General features: G+C 39.3%; 1 protein-coding gene across 4 annotated transcripts in view; it reads left to right on the forward strand.

Annotated features, from left to right (window-relative positions):
* DCLK1 (doublecortin like kinase 1) overlaps positions 1 to 23,064 on the forward strand; it is a 338,798-nt gene that overhangs the window by 1,363 nt on the left and 314,371 nt on the right. For 3 of the 4 annotated variants that reach the window (XM_007464247.1, XM_007464246.1, XM_007464245.1), the window contains exons 1-2: positions 3,441 to 3,816; positions 19,201 to 19,547. In XM_007464247.1, the coding sequence (XP_007464309.1) occupies positions 3,441 to 3,816; positions 19,201 to 19,547 (723 nt within the window). Of the gene's footprint in view, positions 1 to 3,421; positions 3,817 to 19,200; positions 19,548 to 23,064 lie in introns of those variants that run through there. The other variant, XM_007464242.1, reaches the window with a different exon arrangement.

Below are 23,064 nucleotides of genomic sequence, written 5' to 3' on the forward strand. Positions count from 1 at the left end.
GCTGATTTCTTGGCCTGGCAGTGTTCATAGGAAAATCTCTGATAAGACCCAGGCCGGGTCTTCCCCACCCAAGCCTCTGGGACCACTGTGGCTTAGGTGGTGCGGTTACCTTCTCGGTCCCAGGACACATGTGTGCCCAGGCCCTTAGCCATCTATGGCCTGTGAATGCGTGGCTGTGCCCTTTAGCCAGCTTCCTTGCAGAAAGTGGGGACCCGTGGAAGCCCAGTGAATCTTCTTCAGGAGCTCTCGATTCAAATATATGACTAAGCCAATGGAATTGCTGAGCCAGCCAAGCAAGGGAAAGAATACCTATTTTGAAGCCGCACATAATATCTGGAACACGAGGATGTCTAGTGTGGTTTTCGACATTCATTTAGTGGTAGCTGTAGCCTTGAGAATGATTTCACTTGGAGTGTGGTTTTTCTTTGTCACCAACATCGTTGCCTACTCTGGGGCAGACTCAGTGAAGGGAAGTAAAAGATGTGGGCCCTGCTGTGGTTGAACACATGATCCAGTTTGGAGAAATATACAAATAAAATAAACTTTTCTCTATTTTAAATTGATCTTTTTTTTTTTTTTTTTCCAATTGGGGTGGAATTCTTGGTTCTAGAAGCCCGTTCCCTCAAGGGAATTCCAACAATTGCTAAATTATTTGACCTTTGCAGATTGCAAATCAACAAGAGCCCCTTGGAATTAGATTTGCACTCTGGTGACACAATTGTGCCATCCTTTCTGCATGTCCTGCATGTTTTCTTTTGGTTTATTTGGATTTGGGAGGAAATGCCTAGGGTTGGAAGAATGATCACTGCATATAAAAAATAAAACAAAACCTTCAACAGCCAATCTGACCTTTATACTTTATGAAGTTTGAAGAGTCTAGTGAGGTGGCATGGGTTTTTGAGTACTGGCAGCATCATCCCCCCAACACACACATCCCTTTTGGAAGACAAAAGAACTCCTTTTAAAAACAAATAATTAAAAAGAGTAGGAGCAGTTATATCATGGGCAAAATATTGGCTCTGTTAATTAATAGCTGTCTGAAGGATTGGATATCAACTAATAATTGTTTTGAAGTTATCTAACTTCAAAATCAATGCAGCCACTTCATACCTACCTATATATGGTATATTTTTTCTGGAAAATGCAAATTTAGACTGTTAAAAGTGAAGTTATTAAGTGGCATGAGGCTGTTTTCATATTTGGAGGAAAAAAATACACAGAACTAATAATCACTCCAGATTGAATCCCAGCCCACTGCTCCCTCCCCCCAGCAGGGTCAGCTGTAGAATCATGAACAGGTGAAAACGTTGAGGGCCTGGAGACCACTGCCTGGTCTCTGTGCACACAACGTCTTTGGCAGTTAAGTGGCCTGCCCAAGGTCACAGAGCTAGTGAGGAGTGAGGGCTTTAAACACCTTACTTTACATGTGATGATGGGCCAATCCCAGGGGGTTTAGGCCTCTAGGACAGAGTGCACAGGTCAGAAAGGAGGGAGTGCCAGCTTCAGAGGCAGTTGGAGTGAATCTGGGTTCAAGTCCCAAGGCCCTCAGTTCTGTCTTTGGGACCCTGGATACATCCTGCACTCATCCTCAGTCACAATAATATCCCCTCCCTCACTGGACTGGCAGGAGGTTTAGAGGGAGCTCTTAGCATCTTACACAGCAGTTGATCGCCACGTAACAGTGTCAGGCACGTCATAGACGTTCAGTAAATGTGAGCTTTTTCCACTCCACTCATTTGAGGAGAGCACAATCTCTAGCAGTGCATGAAGCTTTTGAGCATGAATTTGTAGCCATTCTGAATGGATCAGAGGTCAGTTTACTGAGGGTGAAGGAAAGGTCAGGGAGGCTTGGCAGTACTTTGAGCTGGTTTAGACTGACCTTCAGAAAGGTGACATCGTCTGTGTGGTGGGATTTGGGGAGCACTTGTAAGGTTCTTGCCCCCAGTTTTCCATTTCCCTTAAACTCTTATTTCAGTATGCCTGAAACTTTGTCATTAAAACTTCTTTCCTTTCCCACTTTCTAGATTGCCCTGTTTAAAACACGGACCCCCTGTGAGGGGCAACAGCACGAGCCCTTATCAGCTAACCCCTGAGTAAGGATGAATTGATCCCAGGCAGCTGCTGATGACAGGGCTCCATGGAAAGTCAAATGGGGACTGTAGGGGCACAGGTGTACCTTTTCGAAGGTCATGAGATGGAAATCCGTGGCGGGGGTGGGTGGGGGGTGGGGTGGAAGCTCACCTGGAGCCTCCCTTACCAGAGGGAGAGATTCTGTTCCTACTAGTTCTTTTTGTGACAGGAACAGAAAGGCAGATTTTATTAATAAAAATATTAATACTTTTCACAGGGTAGACATTACCCTAAGTGCTTTATGTGTTTTAACTTACTTAGCTGATGTTAACTATGAGGTAGGTACTGTTATCTTTTCCATGTGTGATTCAGGGTATCGAGGCTTAAAGATGTTGAACAAGTAGATTTCTCAAGGTTACGCAGCTCATACGGGGTCAAGTCTCGGTCAACATCTTCAAATCTCGGTTTTCTCAACCACAGACGAGAGAGCCTTAGTGGCAGGAAAGGCCGAGTGTCCCAAAGAAGTAACTTCCATTCCTTCTTGTTCTTGTTGCTGTGCTCCTTCTCCTTTTCCTTCTTCTTTTCTGCCCCCGCCTCCTTCCCTTTCTCTTCCCTCCCCCACCTTCCTTTTTCTTCTTTTTTTTTAATCCACCTTATCTGAAGCATGAAATATAAGTAAATGAGTTATGGTGAGTCCACTTTTTAAGTAAATTTCAATTCAGTATGTGAATATGCTGGAAAATCTCTTTTAAGTTGGTGGAATCTACAGATTTTTCGCTCTTGGTCTAGCCCTGGAGAGTACAAACACTAGGTAAAATGTTTACAGTCTGACTCTTAAATGCTACCTGCCCTCTTTTGATTCCTGGTCCACCACCACCACTATACCTTGTGTCTTTACCCCTGTAGTGAAATAGAAGCTCATTTCCTACCTACCCTTGAAGTCAGGCAAACCTGGGGCAGAGTTCTTGATTCAGGCATTTCTCAACTGAATTACTTGGAGAAATTTAGGAGAAATTTTTCTGTGCCTCAGTTTCTTCATCTGTAAATCGGGTTAACAATACTTTGAAAGGTTTGTTGTGACTGTTGGAAATAATAGCTGTTCAAAGCCTGACGTGCTAGATGGTCAATGTGTACAGCCGTATTCTGACAAAACGGGGGTTGATTAATAAGCTGTTTCCACTGGGTCTGCCTCTTCTATTTCTTTGTCTTTTCTCTCCCAACTTGATAATTCATATTAGACATATCATCGATTATAGCAATATCTCCATCAGCTGCTCTCAAGCTGAGCCTTTCAAATCAGGGTGCTAAAATAACATCTTTGTGTGGCTGTTTGTGTTTCTGTGCCTCCCAGGTTCAACTTTAACTCCGTCATGTCCTTTGGCAGAGACATGGAGTTGGAGCACTTCGATGAGAGGGATAAGGCGCAGAGATACAGCCGAGGGTCGCGGGTGAACGGGCTGCCCAGCCCCACGCACAGCGCCCACTGCAGCTTCTACCGAACCCGCACGCTGCAGACCCTCAGCTCCGAGAAGAAGGCCAAGAAAGTTCGTTTCTATCGAAACGGAGATCGATACTTCAAAGGGATTGTGTATGCCATCTCCCCAGACCGGTTCCGATCTTTTGAGGCCCTGCTGGCTGATTTGACCCGAACTCTGTCGGATAACGTGAATTTGCCCCAGGGGGTGAGAACAATCTACACCATTGATGGGCTCAAGAAGATTTCCAGCCTGGACCAGCTGCTGGAAGGTGAGAGCTGGGAGATACCTCCCAAGTGACCCTAGGGCATATGGCCTCGGTTCCCACAGGTCCATATTATTCTCACCGTCTTCTGCTTGATCTCTAAGAGACAGCATTCAGCCTTGTGGCTGTGATCCTTACTGTTGCACTTGGTGGAGAGTTCACCTGTCTGTACAGTAGCGTAAAAAGAAAAAAAACCCAACAAACCTAATGGGATTCGATCAGGTAGCTTTTAATAATGGGCTGAGGGAAAAAGTGTCTTAATTCTACAGCATCCTCTCTATTTTTTCGCACACCCATGCTACGTTAATTTTAAAAGTCCATTTTTTATATCTTTAATCACATAGTTCTTATTTATTTTTGGCTGCAAATTGAACTTTTGCTACCACATGTCTGAAAGTACTTGAACTGAAAATAACTACTAGATCATGAAATTTTTGAGTTTTACGGAGTCTTAGATAGGTATCAAACCTATTAATTTTTATCACTGGAGACTGAGGCCCCAAAATTCAAGTGACATATGTCTGTGCTGACATGGTAAGGTAGTGTTGTTGCTTGACCAAAAATTAGATTTGCTGGCTATTCTTTCCAATATGATACATTTAAATTTAAACATTTTTTTAAGGTTTGACTGATTTTAAGTTTAAAAGGATTGTTGCCTTTCTGTGGTATTTGAGGAGTTAATCTGCTCGGTTTATTTTTGTTGAGTTTAACGTAGGTTAACAGTGTTTACCTATTTTAGACATTTCATGTGGAAATAGGACTATTTGGGTCCACGGATGAGGCCTGGTGTCTTGTGAAAGCAGAGTAGGTTGCCTCCTCTGGAATATACGTGCCTCAGGACTGACCCTGTTTGAACAGGGCATGAGGTCTCTAATCACCTTAGAAGTCATAATTGAAGTAAAATAACTTGGGAGAAAAATAACCGGGATTAAATTCATGCTGAGATGTAAATGAGGGTAGCCGATCCTCTTTGGAGAGTAGATTTTTCTAAGTTGAGGTCTCAAGGTCCTCATGAAATATTAGTGCAAAGCAACACAGGAAAGGAAGTTGGGAATGTGGGGAGAGCTTGATTTCACCCCGAGTTCATCTTTACTCCAGATGTATTTGCCCAGGCCCTGTAGTCTGTCTGGGTCCTGGACGAATGCCATGCCCTGACTGCACACAGGCAAGCACTCTGGTCTTCCTTTGGAATCAGAGTTTGTATGTGATTCAAGGCTGAGGGCTTCTCTGTCTTTCTCCCATTTCTCTTCCCTTGATCCCTTGGCAGAGATGCCAGTCCACTCACAGTATGACTGCACTTGAGAGGGTGTGGAGGGGTTTGGTTATGTTTATTTTGTGGGAATTCACATCTCTTTTCGATGACTCATCACCCTGCCAAGATGCCTGTAGACTTGGCCTTTTTCCTTCTCAGATGCTGGAACTTCCAGTAAATTAAAGGGGAAGAATGAACATAGAATCTTTGTATATCAGCTTTGATTTTTGTGCCTTGTCTTTTCATGACCTTGGAAAATACAGGATAAATAATTTGGTGATATATTCCAGAGGATCTGGGTAAAGATCAAGTACAAAGTCAGGTGTATGAGCAGTCACCAAGCCATCCCTTTGAGGGCTGATGGTGTTGCAGGGAAAATATGCCAAGATCTCAAAGCACCTTCTAAGACATCCTGGGCTTGGCATTCTCTGGTCTAGAGTCACTTGTGCAACATCTGTGAGGGGGGAGGGTTACTTCAGTCAGTTTCTCACCCAGGTTCGATCTTCACTCAGAAGTGGCAGAGATATTCCCATGATTCCCATCCGCCAAGGAGAAGGTGTGAGAGGTGGGAAATGACAGTACTTTATATCCAGGGACCAGCAAAATCATGGCATGCTCGCCACCATCTTCCTTATCAGTTTTTTAGCACAAAAGAACACCTGCCCTGAGAGAGAGAGACTACTGTCCTGAGTGATGATGATAATGATAGCTCACAGATATTGAGCATGTGTCTTGCATGTATGAACATTTTTCATTCTCACAATAATCCTAGGAGGTAGGTACTGTTATCCTCATAGTAAGATGAGAAAAGTGAGGCACAGTGTGGTTAAGTGATCTGCTAGAGTTGCACAGCAAGAAATAGTAGAGTTAAGATTTGAACCCGTTGGTACCAGCACTTGAGCTCTTAACTGCCACTAATAAGATACTGAGTGGGGTATTCTTAGTGGCTTTTTAAAATTGAAGTATAGTTGATTTACAATATTGTGTTAATTTCTGGTGTACAGCAAGGTGATTAAGAGATATATATATTCTCAGTGGCTTTTAAATGAAATCTTACTGTATTAGCTTCTTCTTGAAAACAAATGTTTTTAACCTTGACTTAATTCCAGGAATGACAGATGCTGCTCCCAGAAACACTTTACTATTTTCATTTGCCTCCAAACACCTTTCTCCTTGATCAATAAGAAGTTAACTGCAGATTGAATATTCTGATGTTAAAAAGTTCCTTTTTGGGAAAAAAAAATACCTTTTTCTGATTAAATAAATGGTAACTTCAGTAAAGTAGGTAAGTTCACTTATTGGCTGCATTTAAAAATTTTTTTCAGTTTAAACACATTTTCTTTTTCATTTATAACACTGACAGTTCGCATGCAGCTGCACTTAGTGTTGAAATAGCTGGAAATTCATTTAGATTTGCCTCTTTGTCAGTTATGTTTTTTGCTTAGTCTGATAAAATGCAAACCGTTGCTTCATATTCATCATTAGGCTCACAGCTCCCACTTTACATACTAATTTTATGTAAACGTCAGTGCACGTTATTAGCTTCTCATTTCCCCTTCCAACATGATGATGTTTGCATTTTAAGTTAAATCCTTTTAGTGAGTGCTGTGACAAGTATATCTGACTTGTAATGTTTTTTTGTGAGTTTGTTCATTCTCACTTATCTCAGACTAGAAATTCTGACAATGACGTATGTGAGTTTCTTTATTTATAGTGGTCTACTGGTCACTTCCACTGTTGTATTATTATTATGCCTAAATTTGGCTTAAAAATGTTGTTAAAGCTAGCTCTTGGCCTGGAGTATAACTGTATGAGTGGTGTGTGTGTGTGTATGCTTGATTGTGTGTCTATCTGTGCATGTATGTTTACATACACACACACATGTACATGCATGCACTTCAGAGTAGACCATGGATGATACTCCTAATTGTTTGCTTTCAAAATGGCCTTTTGTATGTTTAAAAAAAGCCGTGATGCTCAATAAGGAAAGTTGAATTGCAGGCCTATTTCTGCAGGTGATTCACCTTGAGACGTGGCCTCATTTTCCCAATATTGCCTCTTTTTTCCCAGTTTTACACCGTTTGTATTCCACTGTAGCTATGCAGATGTTGTGAGGATAAATGAAGGAGTGACACCTAAAACCTTTGAACCATTAGGAGAAAGATGTAATTTACATACCAAGCAGCAACTGATTGATTGGTTTTTCTCTGTGGGTTGCTCAGGTGTTAGTGATGTGTGTGGAGGAATAGGCATTCTCCTTCCCCACACTTTTAAACAGACTTTTCTTTTTAGTGCAGTTTTAGGTTGGCAGAAAAATTGAGCAGAAAATGCAGAGGTTTCCCATGTCCCCCACCTCCCACATGTGAACACCGTCTCCCACTATCACCAGAGGGGTACGCTTGTTACAGTCAGTGAGCCGGCACCGGCACGTCATTTATCACCCCAAGTCCGTAGTTTACATGAGGGCTCATCCTTGGTGTCGTACCTTCTGTGGGTTTAGACGGAGTTATAATGACATGTACCCATGACTGTGGTATCACATAGAATAGTTTCACTGCCCTGAAAATCCTCTGTGTTCTGCCTCTTCATCCCACCCTGCTCCTAACCCCTGGCGTCCACTGATCTTTTTACTGTCTCAGTAACATCTTTTAACATCTTGTGTGAATGTAGGTCTGAAAGGGCCAGAGCGTTCCCTTTAAGCATTAGGATAAAAACGATGCAAGGATACGTAAGTTAATTGGTATGTGAGCTCTGCATGTATTAGAAACAAGTCCCTCTCTTCCTCGGCTCCCACACATGCTGTGACCACCCCCGGCACACCCCCGCCCCACCATGGACACTGCCTGACTCCCGAGCCCCAGCATAAGGGCTTTTCCCAAGTCCCCATCAGAATTAACCTCTCAGGAATAAACCCACACTTCACCCTACAGTCAGGGACTCTCTCTCCAACCATGATTTCCAGGGCCCCCAGCTCTCTTGGCAATTTTCCTTTCCGTTGACATGGTGTCATCTAGTTTTTTTCTCTAATTCACTAGCTTACTCTGTGCCCTGCTGCGTTGAGTTTTTTTTGTTTGTTTTAATCAAGTTTTGAAAAGCTGTAAAACATGCCTCTCTAAAATTCCCCTGTGGCCAACAGTCTACTAGTGGTTGAGTATCCATCTCAGAGATGCCAGTGCTTGTTAAGAAGATACATATCAGTTGCCTGTAAGTTAACATACTGTGCTTACAGTTTGGCACCTTGCTTTGTGCACTTAACAATGTAGCATAACACAAGTCTAGAACCACTGTGATCTTTTTCCTGACTTCAGAGTAACCCTTTTTACAAATGTACCATTTTTTATTTAACCAGTCTTTTATTGATGGGCCTTTAGGTTGTGTCCAATCCTTTGTTATTAGAAACAGTTTTGCAGGGAATATCCTTGAATGTTAAGTTTTCCACTCATGTAGGAGAATATGCATAGGATCAATTCCTAGAAGTAATATTGCTGGAGAGAGAGGTACAAGCAGTAAATTTTTAAGAGCCATTGCAAACTTTCCCTTCTTAGAAGTGGTACCAGTTAGTTCTCCCCATTAGTAATATATGAGAGTGGCTGTTTTTCTACAAGACAGTGTTTTACCAAATGTTTTGTCATTTGTCGATCTGTTAAGGAAATAAAAACATGTATCCTCTTATAGTTTTAATTTTCATGTTCCCATATGTATTGTCTCTTCATAGCTTTTGACCATTTTTCTACCAGGTTGGGGTCTTTTTTTGGTTGACTTCTAGGATTTTCTTTTAAATATATTAGCCCTTTGTGATACTAATTTCAAGTATTTTTTTCCAGATTGTCCTTAGTGATTTTGTTTATTGTGGTTTTTTTTCCAGATTTAACAAAACTATATAATCAGATGAATCAGTCTTTTCATTTATGGCTTGATTTTCATGCCCCTTGGATCCTCTGTACTCCGAGATTATAAAATTGTTGCTCTTATTTTCTTCTAGTGTTTTTATGTTTTCATTAAAAAATATTCTAATGAAAGTCATATTAGTATAATTTTTGAGGAAAGGATTCAGTTCTGTTTTTTCCAGGCTACCTGCCTCATTTTAAAAAGTTTTTATTTTGAAATTAATTTGTACTTAATAGAAGTGTCACAAAGATAGAAAGTTCCCATATTCTCTTGACCCAGATTCTCATGAGGGAATGACTTACACAGCCATGGTATTAATTATCAAAAGTAAAAACTAACTTGAGAACAGTACTAGCAACTAAACTATGGGCTTTATTTTGCTTTCACCAGTTTCTCCACCAGTGGCCTTTTTTCTGTTCCAGAATCACACGTTGCATTTAGCTGTCCTATCTCCCTCATCTCCTCCAAGCTGTGACAGTTCTTGAATCTCTCTTTGTCTTTAATGACTTGACAGTTGGAAGAGTGCTGGTCAGTTATTTTGTAGCATGTCCCTCAACTTGGTTTAACCCGGTGATTAGGTTGAAGTTATGCATTTGTGGCAAGGATTCCACAGAAGCGAGGTTGCATCCTTCTCAGGGCATCATTTCAGGAGTATGTGCTGTTGCCATGTCTTGCTGCTGGTGAGGTTAACTGTGACCCATTTAACCAAGGAGGTGTCTGCCAGTTACCTGCACTCTAAAGTTACTCTTTCCCCCTCTGTAATTAATAAACATTTTGAGGAGGAACTTTGCGGCTATGTAAATAACTTTCACCCATGAATTTTGGCATTTCTTGCTGGATTTTGCCTGTACCAGTGATTAGGAAGGTGTTCAAAGGGTGATTTTCTGTTTTCCTTGTTACTTGCCTCACCTTTATACACAGGTCCCTTCACTTTCCTGTCTTTGGATCATCTACTGTGACGTCATCAACTCCATTATTTTAACCACTCTTTTAAGGCCAGTTAGTCCCAGATCAGACCTTTCTTCAGTGCTCCAGCCACCTGGATATATTCACCCTATACTCTAATCCTGAGTCATTTCATCTCAACATGTATAGATGTGAACCCATTCTCTTAGGTTATCCCGAACTTAATCCTCTTCTCATCTTCTACATCTTGTTAAATGGTGTCAGCATCGAATTCAGCATCACCTTTGGCTTCTCCTTCTCTTCATCCCGCAAATCCAAGCTGTCACAACTTACTGTTGATTCTGCTTAAGACATTTCTTCAGTTTGTTTGCTCCTTTTCACCACCATTATTGTAGTTTTCAAGTCCTCAATACTGTTTTAAAATTATTACTTTTTTATTAACCATTTATTAATGAAAGTATATTAATTTACAGTGTTGTGTTACTTTCAGGCACGGCAAAGTGATTCAGTTATACATACATATATATCTATTCTTTATCAGATTTTTTTCCATTATAGGTTACTATGAGAAATTGAATATAGTTCCCTGTGCTATACGGCAGGTCCTTGTTATTCATATCTATTTAATATATACTAGTGTGTATATGTTAATTCCAAACTCCTGGTTTATCTCACCGCCCCCCCAACTCCCGCTATCCCTTTTGGTAACCATAAGTTTATTTTCTATGTCTGTGAGTTGATTTCTGTTTTGCAAATAAGTTCCTTTGTGTCATTTTTTTAGATTCCACACATAAGAGATATCATATGATATTTGTCTTTCTCTGTCTGACTTACTTCACTTAATATGATAATCTCTAGGTCCATCCATGTTGCTGCAGATGGCATTATTTCATTCTTTTTTATGGCTGAAGGAGTGGCACATTTTTGTACAGTGAGCATTATAGAAAATTTTGAACGATGCAAAAACGTTTAAAAAAATTAAATAATGACCCCTCATATCGCTGCCCCTTGACTGTTCTCATCTCTTCCCTGTACTGTTGCAATAGTCTCCTAAGCTGAAACTGTATATCTTAGTTTTCCTTTTTCAGCTTGTTTTCTCTTTTCTGTTTATAGAACCTGTATTTGCCCCTGCTTTCCGTTCCCATTACAGCCTCTCTTAGATGAGGTCCTTTAGGACACCTGTCCTGTACAGGGGGCCTGAAACCAGTTTTCCTGCACAGAGACCAGGCCACCGACAAAGCATCGCATACCACACTTGTGTTTCACTGCGGCTCTCCTGCGAACATAGAGGATACAGCCCTCTGTCTTTATTGTGCTTCTCTCAGTGGTCCTGCTCCTGCCCCTTCCTTCTGTTCTGGCTTGTCTCCCATTACCCAGTGATACTGGGCTCAGCTGCTCTCTTTCCTTGTGTTTCCCCACCTCTGGGCCTCCTTGTCTCTGGGAGGAGGGTAAGATGGGTGTTCTCCTGAGGGTGCACGATGGCATCATGCTGCAGTCCTGGCTCCTCGGGCCGACCAGCCTGAATGCTGCTTCCACCTCTCCTGGCTGGGTGGCGCTGAGCAAGCTCCCTAGCTCCTCGTGGGTTAGTGTGCTCTGGGAGGAGAGGTCTGTTAGTTCTTAGCTCACAGTATCGCAGTGAGGATTACAGGTAGCATGGCATGGGTTACAACAGGATTTACTGATGGCAAACATTAAGTTAACCTGTTCTGCCAATAGCATCTCCAGTCTCGTCCCTTCAACCTACTGAACAAGTCTCCCACAGTCTAAACAGTTCTTGCCTTTGTCTTGCTTACCTCTCAACCCAGGGCTCTTCTACCATGAGAAATATCTGTATTTGCTCTCTCTACTTTCTCAACTTCCAATCATACATCAGCCCCTTGATTAGCATCATTACACTGTAATATACTTGCTTATTTTATATCAGTGTCTCTGGAAGTCAGGAGCCCTTGATGTCCTCACTGTCTATCATGGTAGTAGCAGGGACTCAATAAATATCACTGGAAGAAAGAGGAAAGAGAGAATGAATGGATAAATGAATGAATGAAAGCAGTCTGACATCATTATCCAACTGAAGTGGCTGTTGCGAGGCCACATGTGGCCTCCTAATGGCCAGGCCAGTGATTTCTTAGGAAACCTTATCTTTGCTGCTGTTCCTGGAGCCTCGGATGGTGATGTCTGGGTCTTTCCCAGCCATGTACTCACCACCCCTTGGTTTCCATGGCTCCAGGCACCTGATTTCTCTCAGTTCCCTTCAGTGGCACCTCCATCTCTGGGTACTCTCAGTACTGCTGTTGCCCTGGATTTCATCCTGTCCAGCTGGGTGGGGTCTCTCTGAGCATTTTCTTCAGTTCGCATAGCTGCAGCTAGCCCGTGCATCTCCTTCCCATACCCCAGACCCATATTTTCTAACTGCTTGCTGAAAAATCTCCAACTGGTTGGCTTCTAGGAACTTCAAATTCATTATGCACAGCCAAGTTCATTTTCTTCCTTACCATCTAATCCAAACATGTTTCCCTTCTCATTTGTTCTATTGTGGTATATGGGAAGTTGGCCAAAACAGGTTTCAATGCCATCATTTCAGTGTTGTCATTGACTCTGTTGCCATGAGCGCTGCATCCAATCAGTTGCCAATTCTTCAGTCAGTTGATTCTGTTAAGTACTCCTCAGAGCAGCCGTTTCTCTCCGTTCCTAATGCAGAGGTGTGAACTTTTGTTCTTCAGCTCCTCTCCTGGTCTATTAGAATAGCTTTCTAAGTAGCTTCCTGACCTCTGTCTCCCCATGTCCTACCTTCAGCCCTGCCTTCACACTACAGCCAGTGTGGTCTTTCTAAAACCTGGGTCTGATCGTGTATAAACACTTTGACCTTGTTGCCTACTGCAGTCTTACTCTTAACTTGTTTGTCCCTGGCACCGTTTTTATTTTTTGAGAAAGACATATTAATATCAATCAGACTATCCCTTTACTGTACTGTTCAGTAGAGCATATTAGTGTTTTATTTTTATCTGAAATGCTGTCCTCTTTTCTGCTAATGAAAATCTGACCCTCACTTCCAGGGCCAGCATGAATTCCATTTTTTCTTCATTGATCACGCAGTGGGAAGTGGGAAATGACTTTTTTTCCTCTTCTGAATTGGGATTGCTGGGCCCACTTATTTACCAATTATCACTTATCTTGTGGTGGAATCTTTTCATAAACACATCTTGCTTTCTAAATTCTTTGAAGACAAGGTCAAAGGATTCGGATTCTTTTCAGGTGTTATACCCGTTACTGAGAATTTAGGAGGTTGCTTAAAATTTTTAGATTTCATGGCTAATTATGTTTGTACTTGTTGCAGTGTTGTTATTTGTTGCTCTGTTATTTACTTAGGAAACATTTTTAGCAATGAGAATAAATATTTTCCTGGCTCCAAATACAGTTTGCCCTGTTGCTTTCCAAAAGGGTTAATAGCAATTTGTAGTATCCCTAGTGGCATTTTCTATTTCTATTTTATTTTGTTTTTATCCTTTGTCACATATTTTAGTCCCTTGTATTTTAGTAAATTATAATAGGCTTTGTATATTATATTAACCCACTGTTGTATTATAGGTCGTCAGCCTGTTTTCCCCTTCTTATTTTAGTTTCTCTAGTTTTCAGTTATATCAGTTTTGAATTAAAAAAAAAATTGGATCCTTCAATTTTTTCTTTATGTTATTTTTCTGTTGCTTTAAATTTGAGAAGTTGACATTTTCCATAGACCTAAAATACACATTCATGTTTTATTTTCAGTAAGCTTATTTTTATGTACTATTATATATTGAAAGACTTCCATGGAAGAATGATCCATAAGTGCCTTTGGGAATCCTTTTTCTTGCCTTTGATAGCACTATCAAAATCGTCTTCTTAAACCAGCACCTTCGAGGTAGATTATGAAATGTTGCTGTGTATACTGAGATAGGCTCATAAAATATAATATCCAGAGGGCAGTTTATGACATTTTATTCCCTAAATAATATCTTTCATGTAATTTAACTCAGTTCAGTTTCAGAGATTTAAATATATATTTGAATCTTTCCCAGCTTTTAGTGTAACTCACAATAGTGAATTTTAATTTCCAGAGTTTTCAGTAAGAGTCTTTACTCTGGAAAAATGAGATATATTACACAAAGCCCTCACTTAAGACACTTTTGAATACGCCGCATTTGGAACTTAAAGGAATCCTATAGGTGGTGGGCAAGCAGCTTTAATAATGTGAAGAATGGAGATTAGGTCATTTTCAGACCGAGGTCAAGTGATGTCACAGCTGGAATTTACATGTCTCAACCCTTAGCCAATGAAAAACCTCTAGCAATGAGGAAAAACAGGGCAGACTTCTAGTATCTCCTAATATGAGATCTCGTGGAGGAGTACCTTCCTAGCTGACTGCACAGGCCTGGTCACCCAGGGAGCTGGTACCATATTACTGGAAGTTGTCCAGAGTGACTAAGAGAATTTCTTTTATGTGCAAATTCTCTAATTTCTTTTTTTTTTTTCTAACTTCTTAATGGGAGCCCATGGCCAAGTAACATTAACTTTGCAGATTTTTTACTAATAAACTTTGTTAGAGAAAATTTATTCCCATACTTTAAAGAATAACAGAAAATCTAATAATTTAAAAATGCATATGTGATTTTTTTGAAAAAAAAGGACTCTTCGGTACCTCTAAAATAATCTAATATGCTTACACCGAAATTATTCTATCTTCAAAAGTCCCCCAAATACTTAAGCCTTTCAGGGAAAAGTTGCTATATTCTGATATTTTGGGAGGTATTGATTGGATCCAGACATAATTTCATGCTTCATTTTCTTACCTTCTTTTTGTTTGTTTGTTTTTGTTTTGTTTTAACTGTTGTTTTCTTTCTCTCTTTGCTTCACAGCAAGTATTAGTTTTTTGGCTTTTTTAAATGCCCCAGCAATTCAGACAGATGCTGCTTCTGCAGTTCCTGCTATTTGTTGGGGCGTCTTAGGTACCTAGAGTATTACATTTCAAATTAAGGGTCAGTCTTAACATAAACATTTTTGGCTCTAATAAACTAGAACAGAACTGACAGTATGATAACCAATGAGCAAGTCATTATGTTTAGTGATTTCCAGCTCCACCTCCAAATAGATTTTGATGCCATTTCCTTTAAACCATCTATGATCTTTGCCATCTTGCCATCCTTGTCTAATTTCACCTATAGTAAATAATCCAAAAGTTTCAAAGCACATTTTGGGCTATTTTGCTCAAATATACTTTGATTTCGATAAATTAACTTTTATTTCACTGTGGTAGTAGAAATTATACTGAGAAACTCTGGGATGGCTTAGTGTGTAGAGGAAGCATGTTATGGTAATGAGAAGTTTTACTTTACCTTTGCTATTTAATTTAATTAAATCAATTTATTTTTTAATTGAAATATAGTTGATTTGCAATTTTCTGTTAGTTTCAGGTATACAGCAAAGTGATTCAGTTATACATACATATATATCTATTCTTTTTCAGATTCTTTTCCCTTATAGGCTATTACAGAATATTGAGTATAGTTCTCTGTGCTGTACAGTAGGTCCTTGTTGGTTATATCTTATGTATAGCAGTGTTTATATGTTAATCTCAAGGTCCTAATTTATCCCTCCCAACCCTTTTCCCCTTTGGTAACCATAGGCTTGTTTTTTATGTCTGTGGGTTTATTTCTGTTTTGTATATAGGTTCATTTGTATCATTTTTTTTTTTTTTAGATTCCACATATAAGTGATATCATATTTGTATTTGTCTGGCTTACTTGCTATGATAATCTCTAGGCCCATCCATGTTGCTACAGATGACATTATCATTCTTTTTTATGGCTGAGTAATATTACATTACATAAATATACCACATCTTCTTTATCCATTCCTCTGTTGGACATTTAGGTTGCTTCCATGTCTTGGCTATTCTAAATAGTGCTGCAATGCACATTGGGGTGCATGCATCCCACTCCTGGGCATATATTCAGGGAAAACCATAATTCGAAAAGATGCATACACCCCAATATCTTGCTATTTTTGAATGGCCTTTAACACACATACCTCATGTCAGGTCTTGAACAAAACCTATTGATGATTCTCTAGTCAAGAATATAACCTATCTCTTAACTGTCTGCCCAGTTAAGGAAGAGATTAAACCCTGGCTATCCAGAGCCATTTGACCAAATCAAGGCTATGTATTTTTCCCATTCAGAGCAATTACATTTGTTAATTTACAATTATCAATGATATTAACACATTAATCCAAAAGCTAATTTTTACAAGATCAGAAAACACGATCAACTTTAACTGTGTAATGACAAGAGGCTGCATCTCTTGTGATGGGAAGAAGTTTGGAATTATGATTAAAATAAAAGTAGTCAAAATGATGGTCAAGTAGATTTAATGCAAATATATTTTTACAACTTAATAGAAGCTTATTAACATATGGAAACCTATCTTGGCTTTTCCTGAATTCCTGAATAGTATAATAGATTCTAAATGACAGCACTGGATGGTGTGTGATCTTGGATTTGGTGACCACTCCTTTCTCTCACTTTAGTGTCACTTTCCTCTTAACACAATATCATCTTTGTTGGGAGTCTCACACCCTTCCCCAAGATTTTATTCCAGTCTTTGAATTTGATAAACGAGGCAGAGAAGTTTCAAAGTGATAGCACTGATAAAACACAAATTTCCTCTCACTGCTGTTGCTTGAACCAAGCCCGCATTATCTTCTCAAAGTTGTCATGCTTTCAGAAATTTTCAGTGTGCTTTGTCTAAGAAGATGTAAAAAAAAAAAAAAAAAAAAAGGGTTTTATTTTCTCTTTCAACAAACCCATTCCATACTGTTTTGTGAATACTTGAAAATTCCTCCCTTTTAAAATTATTTTTTATTCCTAAAAAAAAAAAAAAAAAAAGTGTTTATTTTCTCTTTCAACAAACCCATTCCATACTGTTTTGTGAATACTTGAAAATTCCTCCCTTTTAAAATTATTTTTTATTCCTAAAGTTAAAAATTTTCCTTTTTGAAGTGTAAACCACTCCGTGTTTTTGTTTTGATTTAAGTTATTATCTTAGTATATAAACTTCCAAATGATCAGACAATGGCATATCTCCAATGAGCACAGAATTCTGACAAAGTCTGGTTTTGTCAGCTAAGGCCTGTGTGTCATGTTGGGGGAAGCTTGGGGCATCCTCACATTGTGATGGATCCCAAGTTGAGTGGATCTGTGGTCTACTGGTAACCATAGAAACAGTGAACACTTTACAGCGTTAATACCTGTTTACTGCACAATTAGTGCAGTGCATCCTCTGGTGATTTTCACTTGTGTAGCAGTTTTGCATTTGAGATCACTTTGACCTTTTCTATCTAATTTGATGGTCACAAAAACCTGGTGAGATGAACGTGGCCACTGGCATAGCCTTCATCTGACAGGTGAATAAACTACCACTGAGAAGAGTAGGGGATGTGCCCAAGTCACATGCTGAGAGGCCAGGTCTTGAGCCCAGAGTTCCAGTTCCCTTCCCACCATGACATTCACACTGTCTCTCCACCAAGCCTTCAGAAACACCGCTCTTGTTGCAGCCCCCATGGATGTGTTGTTGATATCCACATAGATCTTGAGAAAAGCATAGTTGGGACCAGTAGTAACTGCTAAGTGACTAGAAAGGGGGGTTCCTAAACTGGTAAACGTCCCCTAGTCTTACTATTTGTACCACTTCTAGTGAGACATAATGCATAAACACACATTGGAATATGTTTTAAAAACATTGGCAAAGTAAATGTTTGATAACATGTATAATTGTGCTTTTCTATTTTTGAAACCCTGGTTCATTTATTTTTATGTGAATACCTATTCCACGGCCTTGGATATTTGCACTATTAATTTAAAAATAGGACAAGGATTTAGATAAAAGTAAATGGACTGTGTAGGATTAGTCCTAGGTTACTTTACCTGCAATTATGAAGGCTTTTTAGCATTTTTACCTATTCCCAGTTATAAAGACTTACTAACACAGAAAAAAAGCCATTATGAGATCTTTAATTTCAAAATGCTTTGACCTAAGTTTATGAAATGTGTATGCAGGATTAATCATTTTATAATGACTAATGGTACATGTGTTACCTTCTTTTTTTGTGATACATATCTATTTAATAGTAGTCATTAATAGTCATTCGACCAACATTGGTTATGCCGAGGTGCTAGGCCCTGGTCTGTCCTGTGTGCTGGGCATAGATCAGAGAACAAGGCAGTAGAAGACCCTGCCAAAAAAAAAAAATAGTTTGAGTATCTTCATTAAATGATTCTCTGTTAAGGAATCATTTTTAATTAAAAATTTAATTTTGTATATTTTCTTTTTTTCACCTTTATTGGATTATAATTGACAAATAAAATTGTAAGATATATAAAGTATACCTCATGACGATTTCACATATATATATATGAAGGATTCCTCTTATCTAGCTGACACATTTGTCAACTCAAATATTTTTCTTTATTTTCCTTTTTTTCTTTAGTGAGAACATTCAAGTTCTATTCTAGCAAATTTCAATTATACTGTGTTGAAATATATATCAAATATACAGCGTTATCAACTGTAGTCACCATGCTGTACAGTAGATCCTCAGCTCTTTTTCATCTTACATAGTTATATTTGTTTTAAAGTCAGTTTATGAAGTTTGTAAGTTGACGACCCCCAAAACTTTTTGTCTATAAACAAGTGTGACGTGTGTGTGGATCACTGTGCTTGGCCCTGTGAAGATGGAAGAAAAGGAAAGGAGTTATTCTGCTTATTTTTGGAATTTTACTTGACTTCACAAAATGTTAAGCAAACACTACCATCAAAAAAAAAAATACACAGCTATTTTTGGAAGCTGTTTTCTTATCCATTTTCAGTTTTTAAATTATCTCAGGTGGCAAATGTAGGTGCCTCCGATTTTGAAGTTTCCTGCAAATATAAATATAACTAAGTCCCCCCAAATAGTCTCTATTTTGAATTCAATTTCATATCTCTCTGAGGGCTATTCAATATCGGGATTTCTATCACCAAACTGAAGATGAAGAAGGGGAAGAATGATGATTTTTTTTCCCCCCAGAATCCCAGTCTGTTGTTGGCAGAGCCAGATTAGAAGTCAAAAATCTGGAAATCAACTGTACTCCAATAGAAATTTTTAAAAAAAGAAGGCGAAGTTCTTTTTCATTAATTATTAATCATACTCCCATTGTTTAAAAAGTCACAAGTAGTGCTTGCTTCTAAGTAGAAAAGGAAAATTCAGAGAGTAGGAAAAAGGAATTGAATTTACCTGAGTGTAAATTTAAATATGTTTCTGTCCTCCTTAGGAGAGAGTTATGTGTGTGGCTCAATAGAGCCCTTCAAGAAGCTGGAGTACACCAAGAACGTGAACCCCAACTGGTCCGTGAACGTCAAGACCACCTCTGCTTCGCGGGCGGTGTCCTCGCTGGCCACCGCCAAAGGGAGCCCTTCAGAGGTGCGGGAGAATAAGGATTTCATTCGGCCCAAGCTGGTCACGATCATCAGAAGTGGAGTGAAGCCGCGGAAAGCTGTCAGGATTCTGCTGAACAAGAAGACGGCTCACTCCTTTGAACAGGTTCTCACTGACATCACCGATGCCATCAAGCTGGACTCGGGAGTGGTGAAACGCCTCTACACCCTGGATGGGAAGCAGGTAAGGGAGGTATTGTGCTGTGACCTTGACTTTACGGGCAAGAACCAGGGAGTTGGGGGATTTGTGCAGCATATGGTGGAGACCTGAAGCATACATTTTACTGATGTTGAGGGACTTGGGTCGTTTAGTCAATGCATACATAGCTGTTGCCCTCAAACCAGTTCAAGGATAGAGTTAGCACAGGATTAACCACCAAAATCAAGTACAAATATAGACCTGTGAAGCTTAAATGATTACTCAGAGATTTCTACTTTTCCAATCGTTAATTGCTTAACATAATGGTGCCTTTTTCAGCCATCTGTTTTCAATTTGTTTATATAGTAATGTCTTATCACCTTGAGCAGGACCAAGGTATAGAGGTAGGCTCTGACCAGTAGAGAAAAATCTGAGTCCTTTCTTTGACCTAAATAATATTTCATAGTTTTATGTCTCAGTAATGTTCACTAGTGAGATTTGTTTACATTTTATAGATTTTTATGTACATATCTAAGGAATGAAATATTTCCATCTGGGTGGCTTTTAAGAGGCATATTTCTAGAATATTATACATCTTGTATCGAAAACATAATTTCAGAATTACAGTGAAAAGGTTTTCCTTTGCTGTGGAATGTACATCAGTCAGTTTGGGTGAGTGGACATTTTAATGTGCATTGCTCAGATGAACTTAAAGGAAGTCTTGTGTGGACTTTTGCAAAGATTTGACAGAACCCTGATGGTGAGCTGAATAAAAGAACACTGATACATGGACAGAGAAATTTGCTGGTCATTCAGAGTTTACCAGTGTCTTTTTGTTTCAGATTATAGTTTTTAGTACACTATCTTTGTTTGAAATTTTGTTTTTAACATGGATCTGTCCACTTGCTTTTTAGAAATTATTCTGAGGGATAATTTGAATGATTTGTATATAGAGTACATATTAAAAATCAAAACTAGATTCATAAATTAAAAGATTGATCTTATTAAATAGAAGACTCATCCAAGTTCTTGGAGGCTAACACATGCAAACTTTATGAATTAGAAATAGATGCAAATACTAGAGAGTGTTAGTAATGAAAAAAATAGGGATGAATTCCTCCCTTGGGAATCCATTCAAATGCTCTAAATTATAAAATTCATTAGGAGAAAAAGGAAGATCTGCCAGTTCATTTATATTCACCTACCTTCTGCTTGTCTCATAAAACTTCCCTTAAGTGTCACATGGATAAGGATCCTTAGGAAATTTCTAGTCTTCTAGATCTAAGAGGGTGTAGCCTGAATGTCACCAATATATCAGTGATGAAAAAGTCCATAGCTGCCTTGTGAATTACAGCAGCAATAAGATGGCAAGGTTCACACTTAAACACTTAGGCCCTTCAGCGGTTCCCTTTGTAATGAACTACTCAACCATCTTGTAGTTCTACATTTTTGTGATTTTTCTCAAGATGGGATTTTACGTGTTTTCATAAAAAGTAAAATTTACAACAAAGAATATGCATTGATAAATGTTCCTCCTCCCACCTTGCTTCAGAATTTTGGGGTTCCAAATTGCTACACCCTGAATAAAAAAATTGACTTTAATTATGTAAGCTAAATGGCCATCAGCTGATCATTTGTTTATTCCAAGAGTAAATTCCTAGAATAGATATTATGATGTTGTCAGTGGTTTTTGTCTTTTCAGGAATTTATCTAGTGTCTGTATTTTAAAATGGCTGTTTTTGTTTATGAACCAAATTTAGGTCCAATCACCTGATGTGAAGCAAAGCCAATCTACTGACATTAGGTTGTGGTGAAGGAAGGTGTAGCACTTATTGCAGGGCCAAGCAAGGAGAACGGGCAGCTCATGCTCGAAAGACCTGTGGCTTTTAGGGAAGTGTTTTTAAAGGCAAGGTGAGGGAGAAGGTCTCAGGGTACATGATCAGCTCATGTACACCTCTCTAATTGTTTGGTGGTGAGGTAACAGGGTGGTATTTTGGGAACTGACATCAACAACCTTCTGGTTCCAGCTGGTCTGGGGTCTGTGTGCTGGCGGTCAGCATGCAGTTAACTTCTTCAACCTGATGGGGGCTTTAGTATCTGCAAAACAACTCAAGGATATGGCTCAGGTCATTATCTATAGCCCTTGAGGAGGGACTAAAGGTCCGTGACATTGTTTTATGGCTAAATTATTGTTATTTTGTCTTGCTTGATTGTCTTCCTTTGTTTCTGTGTTTTCTCATTTCTCTGATTAAATTCCCTTTGGAACTTGCAGAAGGCCTAGGAGGCTAAAGCTTTTCTAAAAACAAGAGTCAGGGGACACGGGTCTGTCCCCAGAAGGCCCTGCAGGGTCCTTCTTGGTTTCATTTTTGCTGTGGTTTACATGTAAATAATGCAAAGTAATGGAAAAGGTCTGAGGTTTAATGTCAAAAGACCAGGATTCAAATCTTGGCTCAGCCACAGGTTTTTTACATTTTTAGCAAATCACTTAACTGAGTCTCACTATACTCATAAGAAAAACATGGATGAAATGATCACCACTATTTCACAGGGTGCTTGTGGGAGCAATTCTGATAAATAACTGAAAGCAATTTGGAACTATAGTAATAACGACCGTAGCTTTATTGAGCATTATTCTGAATGTTTTGCATGTAGTAGCTTGTTTAATCCTAACAGCTCAGTTATTATCCCCACTTAACAGATGAGGATATTAAGACACAGAACTTGTTAATTAAAAAACATGTCCAAGGCCACACAGATATAAACGGCAGAGTTGGAATTTGAACCAGTCTCTCTCCAGAGCTTGTGATCATGACCACTGTACACAGCAGATTATAGTAAAACACCAAAGAGATGCAAATGTACGGAAAAAGAATTTTCGAGTCAGTAATTTGTACAAGGAATATCATCTGAAGGTTTTCTGCCATGAGTTTTTCCCCTGCAGTCATCCCGCTGACTATTGTATTCAGCTGTTTTCTCGTGGAGCTGATTCAGGTCGCCTTCGTGGCATTGCCTCGATTGTGGCATATTCTCTTCATAGCAGGAGTGGTAAAAAGCTGCAGGGGAACTGGACGGTTAAGTAGAAAGAATATAAAGACTTTCTGCTTGATTCCTTCCTCATGGACCCCGGGAGTCTTTAGAATCATTTCTGTTCAAAAGAGAAATCTGCCCCCATAAGCCATTTGTGAGAGGGATTCTTTGACAGCTTGGGCTGTGACCAAGGCTTGCTAATCCTCTGAGAAAAAATCACTTCCCTCCAAGCCCTCCTGTTACGTGACGCTCTGCCATAGGAGGGTGGCACCCTATGCTTGCCACCATCTTACCCAGCCCATTGTGCATCAGGGTCCATGTGCTGTCCATAGGACATCACCCTTAAGATCACTTGCCTGCCTCTTTTTCTTTTTAATAGTATAACTGAGCCCTTGTATTAAAATCCAAAGTCCAATAAAGCTTTTAAAGGTAATTTTTTGTATTGAGGAAATAGAATTGTTTAAATAATTAATAGTTTGAGTGCTTTGGATGAATGGGTAGAGAGGAAGCTATACAAGCAGGGATGGGTTTTTAG

The sequence above is a fragment of the Lipotes vexillifer genome, unplaced genomic scaffold (genome assembly GCF_000442215.2).
Source record: "Lipotes vexillifer unplaced genomic scaffold, Lipotes_vexillifer_v1.1 scaffold120, whole genome shotgun sequence".
NCBI lineage: Eukaryota > Metazoa > Chordata > Mammalia > Artiodactyla > Lipotidae > Lipotes > Lipotes vexillifer.